We start from the raw sequence: 22,893 nt of genomic DNA, 5'->3' as shown, positions 1-22,893 counted from the left end.
TCCCTGCTTCCTGAAATGCACAGGGTGGCTACAATGCTGTATACCACACCACCCCTCCTCTCTGATGTGGGCCCTTTTTAATGATCCAAGCTTATGTGTAACTGTACCTTTATATGACTTCTTTCCCAAGAAGCCTGGGCAAGCCCATTGTACCAGCTCTACACATGCCAGGATAGAAAATACAACTTAGCCTCCACCTGAGATCTGTGCTACATTTGTGTTATGACTCTAAGCTCCCTTTCATTCATTCAACATCAAATAATAATAGCTAATATTTATTGAGCATTTACTATGCGTAAGGCCTTAAGTAAGTAAGTGCTTTCTGTGTGTTACTTTATTTGGTCTTAATAATAACCGTAGGAAGGAGGCATCATTATTTTTTCCTTTACAGAAGAGGAAACTGAGGTTTAAAGCATTTGAGGGTGTTTTCATAGTCTTCGCTGACTTCCTCCTTCCAAGGAAGCTGATGTAAGAAAATCTGCTGAAGCCATCTCAAACAGTTGTGAAGACTGCTTCTAATGACTGAAGAGAGGGCTGCATTGTGTGTGCACATGCAACTGAAGACAGGGATAGAGGAGACAAGTGGGCGACACATTTAGGGTGGGATGAGTAATTCCCAAGGAATTAGTTCAAACTCAGTTAAGGAAATCTAAAAATTGGCACAAGGCTTTATTATCAAAGATGAATATCGCAGAACACAACTTCCATCAGAAGCAATTTGCACAGGAAATACGATTAATTTCTTCAAGGTAATAAAATCCAAGACATCACTTCCTGTGAGGAGAGAAGAGAATGCTGTAAATGCGCTCTTTGTAGGCCTTCTGACCCAGTTTAGTGACTAGTTTAATATTCAAAGGGCAGATGTGTCCTCTTCACTTTAGAAAGTTTGATGTTCAAAGACAATTTAGGTCATTGGCTTCTGGGACAGCATTTCCCCTGTGAGAAAGCTACATTTAAACATCCACCTCTTGTATTATCGACAACAAAACTGGTAAAGGCCTGCGAAGTCCAACCATCTTTTTCTCTGCGTGGTTCAGAAGAAGCAATTAAATCAAGATTCTATTCCAGCTTTCCTTTTAGGGGCATACGTGTGTGATTTGATCATCAAATCTATGAAAGTGGAATTCTAGCATGAGTTTTTCTTTTCAAATATATTTCAAGCATCTCCTCCATACCAAAGCAAAATCAGAAATGGCATTACAGATATATTAAGGTTTGGGTTCACAACATGAAAATTTTTATCTTGGTAGTGAATAGAACGTGTTCTTTCAAAGGTAAAGCAAAATAAAGCCCCCTCTCTTATGCTCCCAAGTCCCTTCCTGTCAAGTAAAGAGACATATCTGCCCTTGAATCACTGCCGTTACTTCTATGGTCTAGCTACACTTGGGATTTCTGAGGGCTGGGAATGAATTTTTACTCATCTGTGTTCCGGGTGCCTAGTGCGGATTCTGCCACACAGCTGATTTCTGTAAACATTTATTGAATACGATTTTCCCTAAGAACATTTTAGAAACAATTTAAGACGTAAAATCCAAACTACTGAGCATTGCACATGAAGGACTTCTCATTTCCTATCTAAGCTCCTGCCACATTGCTTACTTTTGCCTCAAGCCTGTTACTTAGTTACACTGACCAACTTCAAATCACTCAACATGCCCTGCTCATTCACACCATGATGCTTCTGAACATACTCTTTTCTCCACCTGGAATGCCCTTTCCTTTCTTCTCCTCCTGTTGAAATTGTCTTTTAAGATTCATACAACCCAAATATAACCCATTTAATGGTGCCTTTTTCCTCAAGCAAAATTAGTTAATTCACACACTGCTCTCTTGTAATATCTAGAACACTTTTCTATTATATTTTTTTATTAGAAAGTATTATGATTAAATACTCATGTCAATTTCTTCCATTAGTTGGTCAGATCCTAGAATGTATAGATCATGTCATTTTCATCTCTGTATTGCTAATGCTTAGCATGAAGCTTGGAAATGCTCAAAAATATTTATTGAGTTAAACTGATTTCTAGTTCTGAGTCCAGCACATATTCTTTGCCCCTTTCTGATAAACAAATGCATATTTCCCTGCTCCCAAGATTTGTGTTTTATCAGAATTCTGAGGTATATTAAAAAAATTTTTTAAACTAGCCAAAGAAATTGGTTTTTAATTTTAAACAAAGATATTATTACCTCAGGTCCTCTTTGACAGACGAGGAATGTAAATAAGAAAAGAGGATAACAGCTTTGGTCATTTAAAAATACCTATCCCCAAGAACAGATTAGTGGTTACCAGAGGGAAAGGGGGTGGGGGAAGGGCAAAAGCAGTAAAGGGGCGCATATACATGGTCACTGATAAAAGCTAGACTATTGGTGGTGAGCACAATGCAGTCTATACAGAAACTGATATATAATAATGTACACCTGAAATTACAGTGTTATAAACCAATATGACTCAATAATCAAATAATTTAAAAATTAAAAAATAAATAAAAATATCTATCCCTAATAAATCGCATGCTGAATTACCTTCTTGGAAGTTTTCTCAAACACTTGTATTATTTTTTTCCATTGAATCCCGACTGTAACCAAAGTAAATACCTCTGTTAAATTTTCTTATTATAGAATGAAAGTTAGAAAGAAAAAGTGAAATAGGAACCTTAGAACAAAGTGATAAGTATCTTCTCTCTTATGGCTGAGTATCCTATGAAAACTAGCCTTTCAAGCTGCTGAGTCAAAATATGACTCTGTATTTGAGAGGACTGCCAAATAAGGTCTGAAATTTCAGAAGCCAAAGTTGAGGGAAAAAATTATGAAAAACTGGCACAGTCATTTGTGTCACTGTGATCTTTGAAATTTACTTACAGGGGACCTCAAAGCAAAAACAACAAAACAAAAAACCCTGCGCCGAACACAAAAATCTTGCTAATTGCAGAAATTGGAAGTCAGTAAGTCTTGCAAAACAGCCCAAGTGGCCTAAGGATAATTGATTAAGGAACTAGATGTGATGGGTTGAGGGGATGGAACACACTCAGAAAGACAGTCTTCTCTTCAGCTCCATGAAGGCTAGCCATAATCACCATACAAGTTTGTATTTCCAGCATTCAGTGTGACGTCTCATGCATAGGATGCATCTGAGAAGTTTGGTGGAAGCACTGAATTCATCAGTCAATTAACAACAGGCTTGCCCTCTTTGTGAAATGTGGATACTCTCCATTCAAACCAAGCTCTATAGAATAACTATAGCTGAGAACAATCAGGACATTGAGAACGACGATTTAGCAACTCTTCAAGGGTGACCATCACCACTAACGTGAACACATCCCTTGTGGTATAGCCAAGATTTTGGAAAATTTCCCTGTATTAATTCAGCTGGATAAATCCATAGCCTACCACATTCCTATTTTCCTTAAAAGCCACAAGATAATTTTTTTTTTATTTACAATGTGTAGCATTATGTTTCAAAACAGCAAAAACATATTGAGTGCTTCTCATGTATGCTTGGCACTATTCTCAGTACTTTATGTAAAATCACAGTGTGTATAAATGTGTATAACTCATTCTTTTCTCCCAACGACGTTGCAAAGTAATTAATATTATTACTATTCCTACTTTATTTAATGTCTCTCAATCACAAATTCTTCACTGGAAACTGGAGATAATAATACCTCATTATTATAGATTAAATGACAAAGTGTAAATCACATATCTTGATTCTTAGCCACAATAATAGCGCAATGAAAGTTTATTTTCTGGGCCCAGCCCCATGGCATAGTGGTTAAGTTTGGCGTGCTCCACTTCCGTGGCCCAGGTTTGCAGGTTCAGATCCCAGGCATGGGCCTACACCACTTGTCAAGCCATGCTGTGACAGTGACCCACAGGCCAAATAGAGGAATATTGGCACAGGTGTTAGCTCAGGGCTAATCTTCCTCACCAAGAAAAAGAGGAAGATTAGTAACAGAGGTTAGCTCAGAGCAAATCTTCCTCACCAAAAAAAAAAAGTTTATTTTGTCCCCTCTTGCTTCAACTTCATCCATACATTTTTTGCTATTGTTACTGTTTTTAAAAAATATTTTTGCATGTGAAATTTAACACCACATTACTCATGAAGGAAATAAAAATTATAATACAATAAGATAGAACTATATACCCATCGGAATGGCCAAAATTTAAAAAAAGAAAGACAATGCCAATTTTGATGAGAATATGCAGTCACTGAAACTCTCACATGTTGTGTTAAAGGGAGTATAAAATGGTATGACCATTGTGAAAAACTCTGCGGTAGTTTCTTCTAAGGTCAAAAATATATGTCAACCCTATAACACAGCAATTCCATTCCTAGTAAATAACCAAGACAAATGAGTGCAGAGGCTCACAAGAATGTTCATAGCATCTTTATTTGTAGGAGCTCAAAACGGGAAATAAATGTCCATTAACAGGAAAAAGGATAAATCAGTTATGGTGTATTCATACCACATGATATTAGACAAAATGATAGATAAAACAAAAATGGATGAATCTCTGAAGCATTATTTTGAGCAGAAGAAGCCAGAAACAAGAGTACATACTGTATGATTCCACTTAGTCAAAATACTAAATTCTAAATCAGGCAAAACTAATACAGAGATAAAAGCCTGACAGTGGTTACCCTGGGTGATGCTTGGGTGGGATTAACAGGAAAGGGCAACAGGGAACTTTTTAGGCTGATGTAAATTGATATGTCTTAATATAAGTGGTAGTCCCATAGTGATTGCATTTCTTAAAAATTATGGAGCTTATAGTTAAAACTCATGAATTTTACTATATGTAAGTTTAGCTTAATTTAAGGAAGTTTTCCTGATGCTGTTCAACTGTTTGCTTGAGTAGTTCACCTGTAGAGGCTTTTACAGGACGGTGGAGGATGACCACCCCGGAGAAGTCAGTTGAGATTTCAATAGTCTCCGTGTCTAGAGTTCATTTGTTTGTTGAATGGGGACACACCTGAAGGCACACGGACCCCTTCTGCTCAGTGACATGCCATGATTGACAGCTGCAAAGTAAGCTTAGTATTCCCTTTGCCTAACATTTTATAGCTGTCCACAGCAAAAGAAAGACGTTCTGTGCCATAGCTTTTGTTTCCTGTAATTCTCATAGGGCCATTATCACTCTGGATGAAAACATTTAAAAATGTATAAAACATGACAAAACATTTCTCCATGATGAGGCAGTTTGCAAAGTGGTTTGGATATGGAAAATGAGTTTGCCAGGGGCACAGAAAAAAAAAGAAGGAAAGGAATAGCGAAGATCCCTCCCACAGTGTAACCCTCTTAATAGAACATCCTACGGCTGTGGAACAATTCCGACATTTATTGACTAATGAATCTGGGTTCTTCGCCTCTGCATTTGCGCAGCTGGGGACAGTGGTGCTATCTACAGAGCTCCTTTGAGGCAGAGGGTGAGGAGGTGGCAGCATTGCACTTCAACTTGAGCAGTCTAAACGGGGCAGACTTCAGTGAGTATGAGCTGTACACCAGAGCAGTCTAAATAAACGGACCCCACACCCACCACCAGCAGCAGCCGCTCAGCTTCACGTTCCTCTCTTCAGCCCACTTCTCACCACGACATTCCCTTTATACTTTACACTTCAGCAACCCTCATGGGAGTTCCCTCCCAGCGCTATATTCTCTAGGATGCCTCCTTTCCTTTGCACATGCCACTCCATTTATCTGGAACACTCTTTCTACCCCAACTTCCCATAGCTATCTCCTTCAATCCTCAGTTCAAGAGTTTCCTTATCTAGTAACCCTCAGGCTATGTTTGTGCTCCTTACCTATGCTCACCAATATGAAAACTTGTATCAAGCCACAGGGTCATTTCCAATTTGCTTGTCTGTCTCCCTAACTCCATTATTAGCTCTTTTTGATAGGGAGCCCAGTATTCTTCATCTTTGAATCTCCAGTACCTTTGCAGTTTCTGACTTGTGGCAATAGATGATTGCAGAAGGAATAAGTATGTGAATGAATGGGGGAGAAGAGCTAATGTCATGTTCCTGTTTTGATTTGTGAATTGCTGTACACCTAAAAACAAAACAATACTCATTCTGGCAGCATTAAACGTGTATGAACTTTTCTCCTTCAAAAGAACATTGACAAAAACAGGAATATTCTGATTAAACATTAATCTCTCTTATACTAAATTCCTTGAAACATGGTTAATTTTTTTAAAAATCATAAAACTTTTCTCATATTCAGTTTACTATCATATTACTACTTCTAAACAATGTGCTACTTTGCTTTCAGATCTCAGGGATATAAATTTGGGTTGGTGCAATTTTATTCGGCCAGAAGAGGTGACAAACCCCATTACAAGCTCCATAGGACCTTTCAGCAGTGGTGAAACCACGAACAATGGGGGAACTCAAGGAGGCATTTAAAGGGACATTGGAGCCCATCAGGCCATCTGATAGTGGGACTCTAAAAGTGTTTCCTCTTGATTTCAATGTGTTACTCCACTGGAGGAGAGTCTATTTTTCCAGGCTTTCTAAGGCTCTCCGTCAGAAATATTGTCTTTATAGTACTCCTAAAATCAGATTTGGTTGTTAGAATCAATTTCCTCCTGTTACATGCTAGCAAAAGGTGCAGACTAATTGGTTATCTTCGCTTGCAGAGTGAAACCTTAGATTACTTGCAGTACCTTTTATGTCTGAGTGGCTTCCAGAACTGCTAAACTATTATGTGTCCAGGAGATTCACGCTAATTGAATTAGTGAAGCATTGTATGTACAACTTTGCTAAGAGAATCTGCTCCCAACCACATCACCTACTGGAAGAACGGGTCTAGGGGGCCACATTTATACCTGGTGATTCAATCTCCCTGGCTGTAGCTACACAGGCAAAGGTGGATATCTGATGGAACCTGTCAATGAGATTCCTGTGGAGAATGGGAGACAAACTGGTAGGATGTAAGGAATACAACTGTAAGAGCACATAGAACTGGACACTGTGGAAAGTGTTAGCAAACGACAGAGTCAGAGAGGAACCTGGTCTACAAAGAAAAACCAATGTACAGAGCAGATGGGCCAAGAGAATTCAAATGAGAGACTCTAGGGCCCCATAACAGAGAAGCCTGGGTCCCTGCATTGTATTTCCGTTCCAATTGCTGGATATGCTAGAGATTAGCCTTAGAGCAAAATTTTTATTTAAGTTAGCATGAGTGGATTTCTGCTTTATGCAAGAAAACTACATCTAAAATAGTAATTTTTAATATAACTATAACAATGATCTGTGTGATGGTTAATTTTATGGGTCAACTTGGCTAGGCCGCAGTGTCTAGATATTTAGTCAAACATTCTGGATATTTCTGTGAAGGTGTTTTTGGATGAGATTTACATTTAAATCAGTGGTTTTTGAGTAAAGATCATTGATTTACATAATGTGAGTGGGCCTCATCTAATCAGTTGAAGGTTTGAATAGATCAAAGGCTGACCCTCCCCCAAGCAAGAAAGAATTCTCCAGAAGACTGCCTTTGAACCTCATCTGTAACATTCGTTATTCCTGGTTCTATAGCAGACTGCCTTTGTACTCAAACTGCAACTCTTTCCTGAGTCTCTAGCCTGCCAGCCTCCTCCATCAGATTTTGGACTTGCCAAGCCTCTACAATCGTGTACAACAATTCCTTAAAATAAATCATACATACACACACACACATACACAAACTCTATTGCCTCTGTTTCTCTGGAGAACCCTGAAAAATACAACCTACAATAACTACGAAGTGTAATTAGTTGTGCATAAATAATATGTATTTCTTAAATCCAAATTATTACAAAAGACATCTTGCATTCTGTTTATTTGCATAGCACCATTTCCATTTTATTAGGTTGAAAGAAAGGAACTCATATTTACGGAATACCAACTACAGTGTAGGTCAACATCAAACAGGTATTAATTTCTGAACAATATAACGTAGGATTTTTATTTAATTTATAATTAAGGAAACTAAGATTCAGAGAAGTTTTGCATCTTGTCAATAATCATTTTGAGACTATGCTTAACTCTTTTTGCTGTCAAGGACCCAAATGATCTACTTGTTTGTATTATTGAGACATGAGACGACCATAATCCAGTTGGGTCTCCAAGGGAGACCCAACCGCGAGATGCAGAGGAGTGCAAGGGAGGGAATTCTGAGTTTAGAATCACAAAAGTCCACTAATACGTGGCTTAATCTATCTGGGCCATAATTTTTTCAGCTAAAAAGGGGAATAATTGTGTTTATTACACTAGTTTCACAAGATTGCTATTGAAGTTCAGTTCATTTGATGTAAAGCATGGACTCTGCAAGTTGGAAAGGACTTTTCAAACGTTAAGTTTTAATATCATTTCACTCTCAGTCTCTGTACATTTCAATAGTTTGTGAATAATGGCTTCTTTTGAAGAACCGAGGCATTCATGTTTTTAGAGAGAGAAAAAAAAGCATTCCCCTACTAACATTTACTAAATGCGAGCTACATCGTGAGACAGCAAACCCACCACACACCGCTCCCCAATGAGCGTGAGATGAATATTATTATAATTAATGGATGAATTACTCTCAGCTCTTTCAGATACTGAAGTCGTTTTAACATAAATTGGGGCATGCAATGGCTTTCTATCACTCCTACTTGATCCAAGAACGTTAGAGCTACAAGAAACCTCAATCATATCACGGTTCGCAAAGTGCAATTCACGGCCCAGTACCACCTGCCTCTGTTTGTGTACAGCCAGTGAGCTAAGAAGAGTTTCCACATTTAAAAAGAGGTTGAAAGTAGGAGTGACATTTCATGATATGTGACAATTATATGAAATTCAAATTCTAGTCTGTTTTCGTCTGTTTGGGCTACTATAACAAAATACTACAGACTGGGTGGCTTGTAAAAAGCAGAAATTCATTGCTCACAGTTTAGGAGGCCAGAAGTTGATGACCAGCATGCTAGCATGGTCAGTGAGGGCCCACTTCTAGGTCACAAACTTCTTCTTGTATCCTTACATGGTGGACAGGGGTATGGAATTGTCTCGAACCTCTTTGACAAGGCACTGATCCCCTTCATAAGGACTCTACCCTCATGACTTGCATACTTCCTGAAGGCCCCACCTACTGATACCGTCGCCTTTGTGGGTTAGGATTTCAACATATGATCTTTCAACTTACGAACAGTATTAATAAGTTTTGCTGGAACACAGCTCCATTCATTTGTTACGTATTCTGTATGGCTGCTTTCTCAAGCTACAAAGGCAGAGTTGAATAGTTGCGACAGAGACTGCATGACTCACAAAGCCATTTACAACTATCCTTTTATAGGAAAAATTTGCCAACCCTGATCTAACCATCCAATCTGGTCATTTTATTTTATTTTTTTGTTGAGGAAGATTCGCTCTGAGCTAACATCTATTGCTGATCTTCCTCTATTTTTATGTGGGTTTCTGCCACAGCATGGCTGCCAAAAAGTGGTGTAGGTCTGCACCCGGGATCTGAACCCACGAACTCAGGCCAACAAAGCAGAATGCACAGAACTTAACCACTACATCATGGGGCCAGGCCCCCAGTCTTGCCATTTTATAGATGAGAAAACTGAGACATTGAAGGATAAAACTATTTATTCTAGGTAACTCGGCTAGGATATTAATTAGTGCAAAATTAGGGCTAAAATCTCATTTTGCTGACCATCTGATCATGCTGAATTTAATGATTGAAAATCAGCTTTAGTTATACTCAGCTTCAAATTAAATTATATAGCCTCCTTGTGCTAATTACTGGATTTGTCTCAGAATCTTTGCCCACATGAGCTAACATCATACAAAGAAAGTCATCTTGATGAAGTAAAATACTCTCTTCATTTATTCATTGAAATGAATTTCATATTGAATTATTCTTAAATAGTTGTAAGGAGAAGTTACTGTAGAACAAAATAATGGTAAAAATTAAATATTTCACTTGATACATCAATCAAATGAAAATATGCTCTGCTTTTAATTCACAAAGCAATAATATACGGAACATTCAAACACTTTCAGACAAATTGGCCACATTCAATTTTCTTACAAGCGATGATTGACAATAAGATGAGAAAATAATTCCTTAGTCTTTCCATGTTTAGTGAATAGAACTCAACCAGTTAATTTCCCAAATGTAAGCTAAATTTCAGGCTTTTGTAAAATGGAAAAGCAAATGTGTCTATGGTTAAAGCACCCGCTTCACATCACTAGGAAAACTCTATTAGGTTTCCAGTGAAATCAGTTACCTACTCACTCCCTAAAATATCCATCTTCAAGGAGAAATGTTGGAAGCAATGGTCCCAACTGGGAGTAATTTTACCCCGCAAAGGATAGTTGGCAATGTCTGGAGACATCTTCTGTTGTTACAATGGGAGATGGGAGGGGGTGCATTCAGTACTTAGTGGATAAGGTCCAAAGATATTGCAGCAATGCACAGGACAGACAGTCCCCGCAACAAAGATTTTTCCAGCCCCAAATGTGAGTAGTGCTGAGGTTGAGAAACCCATTTTCAAAGGGAAATCATTAACCTAGCCCAAAGCTTTCAATGACTACAAATTAAACCACCAGATCCTAAATGTTTAAGCCATCATTTATTCATGAACTAGCACTAGAGAGCAAACATTTTTTATAGATTCCTCCATGACAGCTCATTCTTTGAAATATTTTCATTCATTCCTTTCTTCTAGCAAAGAGATGGATAAGCATGGAGATGATACCAAAAAATAATGATTACCTTCTTTCCTTCTTCTAAGATCAATCTATCATTGATCTTAACCAACAGGTAGTAAGATAATTTTCTAATGCTTCTCATCTCTTACATAAGAAATTTATTTTGACTTTGGTCTATTTTTTTCCCAGTAGGGACCTGATAAACTAAGACTTTTCTATTTGACTTCTATCCATGCTACTTGATATAGTAAAATAAGCTAATGCTAACAGAAAAACAAATCCTAAGTCACATTTACCTTTAAATGGAAATGCCAAGATACTGCAACAGGATTTTTTCTACATAGTCATCTTTAGACATTTGCCAAAGGCATAGTTAAAAGATAAAGCAAGAATGGCCCAGAAAGTTTAATGGTGTAGTTTTTCGTCTAATAGTACTTTCTCTAAATCACAGTGTCACCCAGCCAACATTATTAAAGGCAATATATTAAAGTCTCTTAGCTCACTATATTAAGGAATGCCCTTTCTCCAGCATAATCAATAGATGAGGTAATTTCAATCTCTCGCTTTCTCTTTCAGTAAATATTTTCAAAGCAGATACCTGGTGCTACCTACTTATAGTTTCTTCCTTGAGTACATATTTAATTCTGCACCACTTTTACTGAGTACTAACTATTGGTCCAATTCCTTAAATAATCTTCCAATTTGGGGAACATATAAAGTATATCAACTCAAGCTCAAAGTACTCTTTAATTAGACAAAAATGCTAAGACCCTATAATACCATTTGGTTCTTCTAAGGAGCAACTTCAGAGCACTGCATCAAGAGTGTAGTTACCCATCCCTCCAAATTTATCTACTCAAGTGTAATTCATCCAGCACCCCAAAAATCCTAGACTCTCTGCTTAGTGCTGAACTTACTAAATTGTCTCAGATGCGATCCCTGACTTTAAGAGGATCTTCAGAATGAGGTGAAGGAGCTAATAATACTACAACATGCTAAAAGCAAAGATAGAAATACCCACAGCTTTTTATGGACATGCATAAAAGGAGAGCCTATTCTGGCTTTGGGGATTCAGGGAAATTTTCTTGAATCCTCCCAGCTCACCTGAGTTGAGTACTAAAAGACAGGCGGGAGTTAGGTAGGAGAAAGCATGGTTCAGATTTTCCAGGCAGTGGAAACACCTTGTGCAAAAAAGCCCAGCTATAAGGAATTCCATAATTTGAGGAAGGGAAAAAAAATATGAAGACACAGGACAGATCATTGATGGTCTTATATACAATACCAAGGAGCTTAGATTTTATTCTACAGGAGAAGAGGAACCACTGAAGGATGTCCAACAGGGCAGCATCCTGATCTTACTTGCATTTTAAGTGGACCATTCTGGTGGCTGTGAGAAGGATCAATTTGAAGTAGACAGCTATTGTATTTTGGGCCCCAGGGAAAGAGAGACTGATCTTGGGAACTGGGAATAGATAGAAGGGGGTGGATCAGAGACATATTTGTGAAGAAACCTGGCAGGACTGATTGGCTGATTACATAAGGGATAAGAGCAACAAAGCATAAGCCCAAGTTTTCCCGTTTGGGCAACTTGGTGAATGGGTAATTGCGGCAATTGGGAGAAAGTAAAGAGGAGAAGGAGTAGATGCGAGGGGGCTTGCTTGGTTCAGCAATGGCGGAATGATTAGAGCAGAATTAGCCTTAGTGCTCTTTCTTCACTACAAAATTTTTCTGTCTCCAACCATGTAAGTGTATCATGTCTTGAAGTAAACAAGAAAGAGGTTAATACGCCATCTTTTCTTCTAATCCAGGATACTACCTATCAACTAGACATTCCAGCATCTAAATTAGCTTTCCTGCATGATCCTTTAAAAACAATTATGAAAGTCATTCAATGTTCCATGAGCATGGGGACTTTCAAGACGTGGAAACATGAAGAGCTGAGCCTATATAAATTTAGAGAGAGCTATTGGGTACTCAATTTTTAATAATAAAAATCAGATATTTAGTGTGGTCACGCCAGAGGCACAATTTTAATGAGCCATTGTCTCTTTACTCAGTGTCACACTTCAGAAGAGATGCTCTCAAATGCTTCAGTGCATAAGATTCATCTGGGTTGCTTGTTAAAATGCAGATTCTCAAGGTCCTCCCAGAGCTTTAACTTAGTAGGTATGGGTGAAATCCACGGAAATTGATTCTATAACAGGCAGTCTTGGACAACACTTTGAGAAACATGCTTTCAAAGAGCTCATTTTGATGGATAAATCTTACTTTAAGTAAGGCAATTCAATATATAAAATGTTGCTGTTAATGGATTTATAAACAATGGGATCCATCCTTTCCTCGTTCCTTCTTCCTTCCTTCTTTCCTTCCTTCCTCCCTGCACCCATCCACCTACCTATCTATCTATCTATCTATCTATCTATCTATCTATCTATCAAACCTTGAAAAATCTTTAAGTATTTGAGGGAGAAGTAAAACGTATCAATGCTATCCCTAACTTGCAATTCCTATGCATGTGCCTCTGAAAATGAAGTAGAGAAGAGCCACTGGTTAGAGCAAAATTCCCAAATGCTTTTAAACATAAATTTGATGGATGATAAACGTAAAAATTAAATGATCTCCTCCTAGAGATCTTGTACCTGTCCCTACCCCACCCCAGCGCTTAAAGCACTATAATTTTCTCATGCGCTTAGGAGCCAAGAAAATTTTGTTCAGCTCAATTTTCCATGTTTAAGATTTAATCCTAGGAATCATTTAAAAAATTTCAAGTATAAAATTAATTTTAATTTTGAATGTCCTTTTGTAAATGAGAGTCCTAGAAGTTCTCTTCCCCGCCCCCCTTCCTGCGCAGAGTCTCTTCCTTCCTTAGTTTTTGAAGGCTGTAGAGTAGAGTAGGCAGGCGGAGGAGGGTGAGGATGAGGATCTCTAGCATTGTGGGCATCAGTTGGCCTTGGCCCCCAAGTGAACTGGCCACTGCTCACTTGGTACTATCACATACCATTGGAATCTAAGGGACATGTACTGGAGTGACCACTGCAATTCTAAGGGCCATCAAAAGGGAAGGGTAAATGGGAGGGCATATGCTGGATGCTACAGAATCTTGACCATGGACACTATCTTTGGGAGCTCGGATTCACAACCATATCGCCATACAAATTCAATAGAACAGGAAAATCTGAAATTGTATGTCACATGACTGAAAAAATTCATGAAAATAATACACAAAGAAATATCATATAAATAAACAAAAAATAGAACGAATAGGGACAAACATTCCTTCGGATTATGATGTTATGTCATCTACAGACCAAAACAGGGCAACTGAACTCAATTTACTTCTCTATCTGTAAATGATCTTTCATGATTAAATTATGAAAACTCATCAACTGTTTACTTAAAACCTTTTGCCCCCACTGTTGATTAACACATAATCTGTTCTGCCCAGATGCCAGCATAAGAGAGGGCATTTAATTAAGTTTCCCTCCAGCTCAGCTCAATCTATGGCAGCTTTGCTCAATGTGTGGTCCTTCCAAGAGCTGTTCACATCAGCACCACTGGGAGAGCTTGTTAAAATGCAAATTCCTGGGCCCCCCACCTACCTACTGAATCAGCACCCCTGGGGGCAGGCCGGAATATTTGCTTTGCTCACAAGCTCCGCAAGTGATTTCTAAGCATTGTCAGGATTTCATATACAGTTCACATGTTCATTCATTTGTTTATTCTTCAAATAAACATTTAGTGAATACTTTTCATCAGCCACCGTCTTTAAAATGCTTTTTCACGTTAGATAATGGAAAGGGAGAGACACAGTCTAGGTGTCTGTAAATGAACTTGGAGCCAGTTGAGTTTACACCAACATACAGAGAGAGGGGGAGGGTGTAAAGCCACTGCTGGAGAGGCAGTGTTCTCTTTCCCCTAGGAAGTCATCCACAAGGAAGGCAGAACCCTTTCCCTTGAGAGAGACCTCACTCCATATTACCATGACTCCACAAGTCATCCCAGAGCCAGGTGGCCCTGGACTTGAACATCCTAGCCACGTTCTCCCTCCTCCCTGGTGACCACACACTTTCATTCTTCTCTCCACATTAGAGGGCATCAGAAGACAGAGCTCTCCAGAGAGACAAGAGGGTTCTTGTTGCCTCAGGAATTTCCTTCAGGCTGCCCAAGGAACATTTCACAAAAACTCAAGTCATGTGGTCACTGTTCAGCAGCCTGAGATGAAGCCACCATTTGAAACACACCAGAGAGATTTTCTCTCTCTTGGATTTTAGTTTGGGCACATTTTCTTTCCTTTTTTCTTTTCTTTCTCTCGTTTTCTTAGAGAATCTGAGGCTGGCATGCTGAGATGAAAAGATGGAATTTTCTTTATTAATAGCCCCTAAAATTTTGCCTAACAATACACTCTGTTTTCCCAAAAGCAACTTATTCTTTGAGTTTCCCATCTTTAAGGTACTTAGTGGAATTGGTCCACAACAAGTTCCCTGACCTTGCTTGCCACCACTCACCAACATGTCTAGATATAATAGGTGTGTGTTTCCTCTCTTGCTGTAGAAACTTAATTGCTACCCACTAGCCTGTGGTTCAGGGGTTGCTTGTCCTGGCTAAGTAACAACTCTGGGTTATTGATATTATTCTACCTGAAATGTAAAGATTCAAAATTTCAGATGTGAAAGAGAGACCTTAAAAGCCATAAATTTAAAATACAAATTGAAAGGAATCTCAACATAATGGTATTCTAAGATTTTGGGAACACCAAAGGGAAGTCAGTTTCTGGAATTTCTGGCAGCAGCTGTAGAAGACAGACCCAATTCATTATGTCATTAGGATCTCGCTATGCTTCAGGGACAATATCATAGACTTTGGTTACCATTACGTGGAATTCTAGAAGTAGAAAACATTGGTCCCCGGACAAAATTTGTGCTGACCTGTAGCCTAACTTGATCACTACTCTATCAATTATTTCCCTTGTGTTTCCCAGTTCACTTTCATTAATCCTTCTTTGGAAAATAACATAAAAGAGATAAAGGAGAACAAAAAATAAAACAAAACTCTGAGCTTTTTGACTGGATTCCAAAAAATTGGGAGTTTACTATACATAATTTTATAGAAGGCAGAGTGTAAGTAACAAAAATGCAATCTAAGAAAACTAAAAGTGGTATTACTTTTAATACATACCCAGCATACTAAAATAATATACTAAAAGTGTATGTTATTTACTTCAAAGAGTTCTGTTATTAGGCATTCAATGGGGTCATAACTCATCAATAACATGGAATTATATTCCTTATTTTTGTCTCAATCCCACTAGAATCAATAACTGACATATCCATCTAGCTCACTAAAGAGGAGCCACGAATTGAGAAATTCCATCTTTCCTTCTCAGGACCTTTATTCTCAGACACTGAAACCACCATCCAAACAGAAAAAAAGATAGAAACTCAGAAGTTATCCTAAATTCTTCCCTCCACCACAACTCATCAATTTAACAAGGCCCTGTTTATTGAACCTCCATTTCTGTTGCCTTAGTCCAGGTCCTCATCAATTCTCCAGGCCTCCGATTCAATCTCTCAGCCTCCAATCCCACTATCCCCCACCCTTCTAGACATTACAGCCAGAGAAACTGCTTTAATATCTGAATTTTGCAGTCACCTCCCTGCTAAAACCCCTTTAGTGGCACTCCCTAATTTTGAGAGTAATGCTCAAATACCTTAGCTTAGCAGACAAGGCCCTTTATGATTTAAACACTTTTGATTGTTCTAGTGCTTTTTCCATTTTAATATCCAACCCAGGTTAACTATTTTTAGCCTCAATAGACTATGTTCTTTCATGCCCACAGAACATGGCAGCCTTTACGACAGGGAGTCATAGCTTTGGATCTAAGTCAAGTCAAGACCTAAACTCTTTATTTTAAAGAGGAACACACCAAGTTACAGAGAGGTTAAATAATTTACCCAAGGTCACACAGGTGGTTAGAAAAACAATGGAATTAGGACCCAGTGTTTAGGCCTGTCTATAATATAATTTCTTTAATCTCTTTCTGACATTGCTCAAAGTGGGCAAAGTCATACTCTTCCTAAAATGATATTGATCATTTGGTCTTCATTAAAAACAGGCTTAAGCACGTATATCCAAAATCTGTTAAAGTACAGAGCTTCCTTTTTCCTCAATGCAGCCCATTTTTCAGAAGCCCATTTTTTCCCTTCAGTAAGTCCACCAAGACTTCAACACAAAGAAAGCTCTCTGCCCTAAAATCAATCTTCAAATTCAACAGAAGTTACCAAAAGAAAACCTTCCAAACAAAACAATGGCAGCGATAGACCTGATAATGAATATGAAATATGCTAAGAACATTTTGTCACTGAAATAAACTTGACTTTTTGTGATTAATAGTAACATGAAATCTTGAAACACATAAGAATGAAGCAAACAACAAATGAAAAGAAATAGTTTGGAAAATGTCCCATCTGAAACGTATCCGTTTGAAAACAGCCTCTGTCTTTTGGCTATCATCATTGTGTGCCTGTCCAAAAATTCCTTTTCAAATGTTATTTCCAAATTCAAAATGTGAGTTGGTTGGCATATTCAAAATTTGCTCTGTGATGGACAAAACAACAAATGAGATGTTTTCAGAAGGAATAAAAAGTATATTCCAATATTCATTGGGTTTAATTCATCCTTTAGATGCTGGCCTTACCCTCCTAATTCTTTAGTATCCTGTTTCTATTAGGAAATGGGAAATTCAGGAAAAAGGATTATAAAGCCATTTCTAAACATTAGCATGGTACACATTTTCAAGAAAAAGCTAGGGAGGGAAATTGGCTTGAGCTCAGTCTGTCAGAAATGGTGAGTGATGGGAATTTAGCTAAATCTAATCATGCCATCATGCCCTACACTGCATTTACTGACAAGTCAGGGCACTGGAAAGGGCACATCACATCAGAAAAAGGCTTGGAAGAGGAACAAAATTACCTGTTGAATAGGAGAATTGGGTTTATTAGCTTATGATTTCAATAGACTCCTGGATGCCCAGAGAATCTATCCATCAAATTAACCTGGTGGTGGTAGTGTGGGGGAGGTAGAATAAGAGACTGAGGGGGAGGAAGGGTGGGAAGGAGCAGAAAGTAAGGGAAGAACAATAAAAATTACTGCTGTTAACTATTTACTCTATAGACTAAACCAGGAAGAGCATTGACTAAAAGATGCAAATGATTACTTAGGAACTTCCATTTTACTTGAAATATAAAAGCGGGGCAAGAATACATAGGGACTAACAAAGCAAAGACAGGGCAGCAACAATTCAGAGGGGAAAAAATTACATGGCATTCATATCTAGATATTGATAACAGAGTAACTCATCTACAAAAGCAGCTTTCATTTCTTTCTAAGTATTGCTGAAAGATCTTGGCATCACTTTTTCTTTTAGTTTGAAATGTGCTCGATATCTGAAGTCTCCTAGGATATTATAGCTATGATCTTTCAAAAATACAGATATCATTTAGAAAGAAAGTTCTCTATCAAAACACATCCTATCATTTGGATATTGAGAGAATTGGAAGGATACTCACTAATGCACTTTATTAGATGTATTGTTATAAAGCATCATGTTAATAAAGGAGGTAAGAATGAGTTGCATGCCAATGACAGTATTGGTGTAGTATTGACAATGTCTACTGGTATATAGCATGGATGGTACTTTCAGCTAAAAAAGATGACAGCCTTTCTAAAAATAAGTAATCTACTTCAAATAAATACTTGTCTGCTGGTTTTTTGACTAGTAAATGATGAATAATATTTTCCATTAAAAAAACTATAGTATTAATGAATAATATATTGAGGATGATATACACATACTTGTTAAAAAGATCATTATGTAAGTTAAGCATTATTTTGGGGTAAAGCCAATGAATGACTTTAGCTGAAAAATGTTTCTCATTGCACATGGAATTGCTGGAGTCAATTTTCCCATTCATAGTTGGATTTGCCAAGACATTCTTTGCCCCAGTCCCTTGATTCAGTAGTGATTCGGGAGGAAAATTTACATTCATGTGTTAGTAGTTCCCTGGCCTCATTCTTTTTCATGCCCTGTCACACATGTTGTTCCAATACAGCAAAAGCACTCATACCCAAGGAAGCTTCTCTCCCATTCCCCATTACCAAACCTGCCTTTCCTCCTAAATACTCTTTTAGAGAAGCAAATGATTGCCATGGCAACAATATGATGGGAGTCTGAACAGGACATGGGGCAGCCTTTGAAAGTTAATATTGGTTTGCATTGACCAGGATAAGAAAAACTCAGGCCAGGAGTAATACTGTTATGAGAAGCCACTTAGCTGTACAGAGATCATTGTCCACACCAAACTTGACCCAACCGGAAAGACAGCCTCAGGAAAAAAAAAAAAAAAAAACATTGCAAGTGTAATTTATAAAGAGCTAGTTCTTTAATCCTCCATTGTGACTGACTGGACTCAATGTCCAGTGGTCATTAAATCGCAATACCATATTCATAGGAAAAGAGAATTAACAACTTTGCCTTATGTTTTCAACTTCAAATGGACGTGGGACATCCAGAGATAGGCACTTTTCCCAAAGAAGTGTTACCACAGTCTCTTTTCTGGGGAGAAATTCCTGTTCTTTGCACTGCTTTCGTTTCATTTGTATTTCCTTCCCTCCCAGGCAGACGATGAAGGTGAATTATTAGGGAGTTGTAGGGACTTTTTCCATCGCTTTAATGTGTTTGCTTCCAGAAAGGGGAGTGCTGCAGACACAAGGCGGCAATTCTAGCTCAGGTGTAGTACATTCTTTTGTGTAACTCAGAGCTAAAGGGAGAGCAGGAGGCGGACGTTCAGTATATATTTAACAATAGTTTCCCACTACTGACTTCACTTAGGAAACTAAAATTATCATGCCTCTTTTAAAAACAAGGACATTAAAAAAGTCACAATCTGATGAGCTTCATTCTTTGTCTTTACCTGAGCAACCACCTAAGGACACAAGGCTTTTAAAATAATGAGGAGAATCCTTTGTTCTCTCAGGTTCCATTTAAAGGGAAAGTGGGTCGTCGAAGGGCTTCCCCAGGGAGGGAAAAAAAAAACCCAAGAGCCAAACACACAGGAGTAAGAGATTTCACTCCCACTACTGTTCCCATCCTCCCAGAGAAGTTAATTAATTCTATTTTAGGGATGTTTGGGGGAGGCACTCAGGCAGCCCATTCTCTGAGACCATCATCTCATTCTCAAATGTGGCTCAGACCATCCTCTCCTCCCTGACACCGTGGGGTGAGGGGCACCGAGAACCTCTCTCCAGCCTTGGGCAACACAGCCAGGACTGCATGCATTTGTGCTCCCCAAAAGGTGTGTCCCAACCCAAGTGCAAAGTTGGGTATTTAGACCTGAAAAGCACAATTGAAGTCATTCAAAGCAGCAAGTTACAGTACCTTAAGAAGTCTGACAGATGGGAGAAAGGCTGCGTGGCACAGCTTCCGGATGGTCCAGTTTAGGGGTCGAGGAGCATCAGTTTGATTCATGACCCCTTCCAAATTCCACCGGGAAAACCAGAAACTGCAAACCTCAGCAATGCCTAGAAAATGAACTGTCCCCGACGGCCCTGGCATCCCATGGTCATCTCCACACCTGCAAATTCCATTAGGGCAGAGGCTTCTTGGAACTTGGGAGACTAGTCAAGTGGCGTTGCCTAAGCCACTGAACCTTCTTAAGAAAGCCACCTCCCCTCTTCCTGCAGCCGTGCTCATGCATACCAAATGTGGCTGAATGGAGGCACAGTGCCTGCTGCTTCGGGGAGGGGATGCACGGTTTTGAAGGAGAGGGACAGCCTGCACGAAACAGCCTGTGGTCGGAGTCAGCAGCCTGCTCGGAATGCGCGCTCCCTCTCCCGCTCTCCTCCCAGTAAACGCAGGTCAGGCGTTGGGGGAGAACCCGGGCCATTTGCTCTGTTCCCTTGCTTTGGGGGGGAGCCAGGAGGAGAGGAAAAGGGAACATCAATAAAGCCAGAATGGGGAACTTGCACTTTCTTGCACAAAGCATCTTTGAGGGGCTGGAAACTGGCACAGGGGGAGGGGCTAGGACATCGAAGGAGAAGGGATGCCTCCGAACGATAAGATAAACACTTCTCTTTTGATTTACGTGACATTATAAATTGAGAGTGACTGTAAAACGGATCTATAGTAAAAGGGATATCTGTCATGTTCTGGGGTTCTTCTTAACTGTGATTAACGGTCCTCACCCTGATACAGATGTTATATAGATGACAGATAGGCAGAGAGATAGAGAAGCAACCTAACAAGCACACGCTGGGAGCTGCGAGTTATTCCTTTTATAGGAAGCAGCAGCGTAAACTAATGTGTGTTTGGCTTACCTTTTAGAAATGGCAGTTTCTAAACTGGGAGTTATCCCCTCTTGGAAAGCTACTTGATACTCTTTCTCTGCAACAAAAGATTAACCCTTAAGGTGCCATGTGGGATGCTTTCTAAAAAAGATGGAGTTTCCTGAAGTGGGGACAACCCCGCCCATCGTTTTCTAAGGATGGCTTTAAGAGAGAGTTGGTGCATTGGTGTGGGTAGTCTTCAGGGCTCCTGTGGTGAGAGAGAATAAAGGGGAACTTTTCACTTTGAAGGTAGAAATTGGATAATTTCACTTAGAGTAGTGAGATTCCGGCGATTGGGATGAAGGGAAGTTCATGTCACAAAGCCCACATGAACTCCGCTATGCCCCCCAGGCATCAGACCTCACTGAAAGCAGTTGACGGATTGCTGCCCAGGAGAATCCCACATCCTTAGAGAACTGCCATCATACTTATTTTTCTTCTTTATGTCCCTCCCTATGACTATACTGATTTTCCATTCCTAATTAACTCAAAGAGATTGGTAAATCCCAGCTCCACGACTGTTATGCATTCTGAAGCAGACATGATACGCAGGGGTCCTGCTGTAGTTCAGAATTTGAGACAACAGGGATCCTCCCCAGAGTGTAATAAATACCCAGAACACTGCATTCCAACACTATTTCCCTCACAATGGTCCCGTGTTACAGATCTAACGACACTATTGCAGAAAATCCAGTCCATTGGTGGAATCCAGACCACTGGCTTGCCTTCTATAATAAAATTCATGCACCTGATTATCTTCTACTAAACAATATCCCTTTGATAGACCCCGCACACAGTTGGTTCATTTTCTGTCACCATCTTATTTCCACAAAGGATTAAAGGTAGCTTTCAAACAAAACCAGTTAACATGTATGTGTCAGGCATTGTGCTGGCACTCTAATTACGTTACATAAGTTCATGTCAACAAGAAGCCTATGAGGTAGATGCTGTGGTCATATCCCCATTTCACAGAATAAGCAAGTGAGGTCCAGAGAAATGAGTAGCAGACCTAAATCACATAACTAATAAAACCTGAGTTTGGATTGAAACCAGTCTCAGGTTGCAAAGACAAGCGTTCTCTTCTCTCCTCTTTCTTTCATAATTAAGGGGCCACAACAATAAAGCCACTGCCTCAGTTTTCTGGTAATTTAATCTTACATAAGAGCTGAGCTAAAAAGACCTTGAAAAAGAAATGCTTAGCATGCCTTTCAGATTATTCCTTTGGTATGATGTGGAGGCAGTAGTTAACACCATGAACTCTGGAATCAGGCTGCATGATTCAAATTCTAGTTCTGACCCTGGCCTTGGGCAATTTACTCAACAGGGAGAAAAACAAAACCACACACCTGAGGCTGCTGTGAAGACTAAAGGAGCTAATATCAGTGTCACAGTTAGAACAGTGCCTGGCACATACTAAGTCCCTTTACCATGATTATCTTCTGGTGGCACATGCTGATGTTGAGGTGGGACCCCACTGTAATTGCCATTAAGTATGCACAAGTCTGACTACTTATAGTAGGACGTAATGAAGTCAAGCAAGACAGATTAAACCTGAATGCTTTCAGTGAGTTAGCATAACTTTAATAAATGGGGTAAAGAGAAAGGCAGGGGAGTATGACGGCAGCATGAGTTGCCTCCTGCTCTATTGCAGTGGGATTCGTCAGATGGTAAGACATTGCCATGACTGAGGCTCCAAGGCTGCAGCCTCTCTAAGCTATTAAACAAACGCTATTAAGGGGTTCCGTTGTGGTTGTGAGAAGTCTGCTCCACAAAAATGCTGAAACACTGCAGTTGCCTCTTCCCTGCCCCTGACTGTTCCAAACTGTTAAGGACCCCACAAA

At 39.2% G+C, this 22,893-nt stretch overlaps 1 protein-coding gene across 14 annotated transcripts in view; it reads right to left on the bottom strand.

Annotated features, from left to right (window-relative positions):
* Nucleotides 1-20,699, bottom strand: part of TRPM3 (transient receptor potential cation channel subfamily M member 3) — a 502,828-nt gene extending 482,129 nt beyond the window's left edge. For all 14 annotated transcript variants that reach the window (XM_070590426.1, XM_070590437.1, XM_070590427.1 and 11 more), the window contains exon 1: nucleotides 20,106-20,699. In XM_070590426.1, the coding sequence (XP_070446527.1) occupies nucleotides 20,106-20,282 (177 nt within the window). In that variant the 5' untranslated portion in view covers nucleotides 20,283-20,699. The remainder of the gene's footprint in view (nucleotides 1-20,105) is intronic.
* Between the last annotated feature and the right edge of the window lie 2,194 nt (nucleotides 20,700-22,893).

Source organism: Equus przewalskii, chromosome 22 (genome assembly GCF_037783145.1).
Source record: "Equus przewalskii isolate Varuska chromosome 22, EquPr2, whole genome shotgun sequence".
NCBI classification, from domain to species: domain Eukaryota; kingdom Metazoa; phylum Chordata; class Mammalia; order Perissodactyla; family Equidae; genus Equus; species Equus przewalskii.
This window is presented reverse-complemented; position numbering and strand designations above follow the sequence as displayed.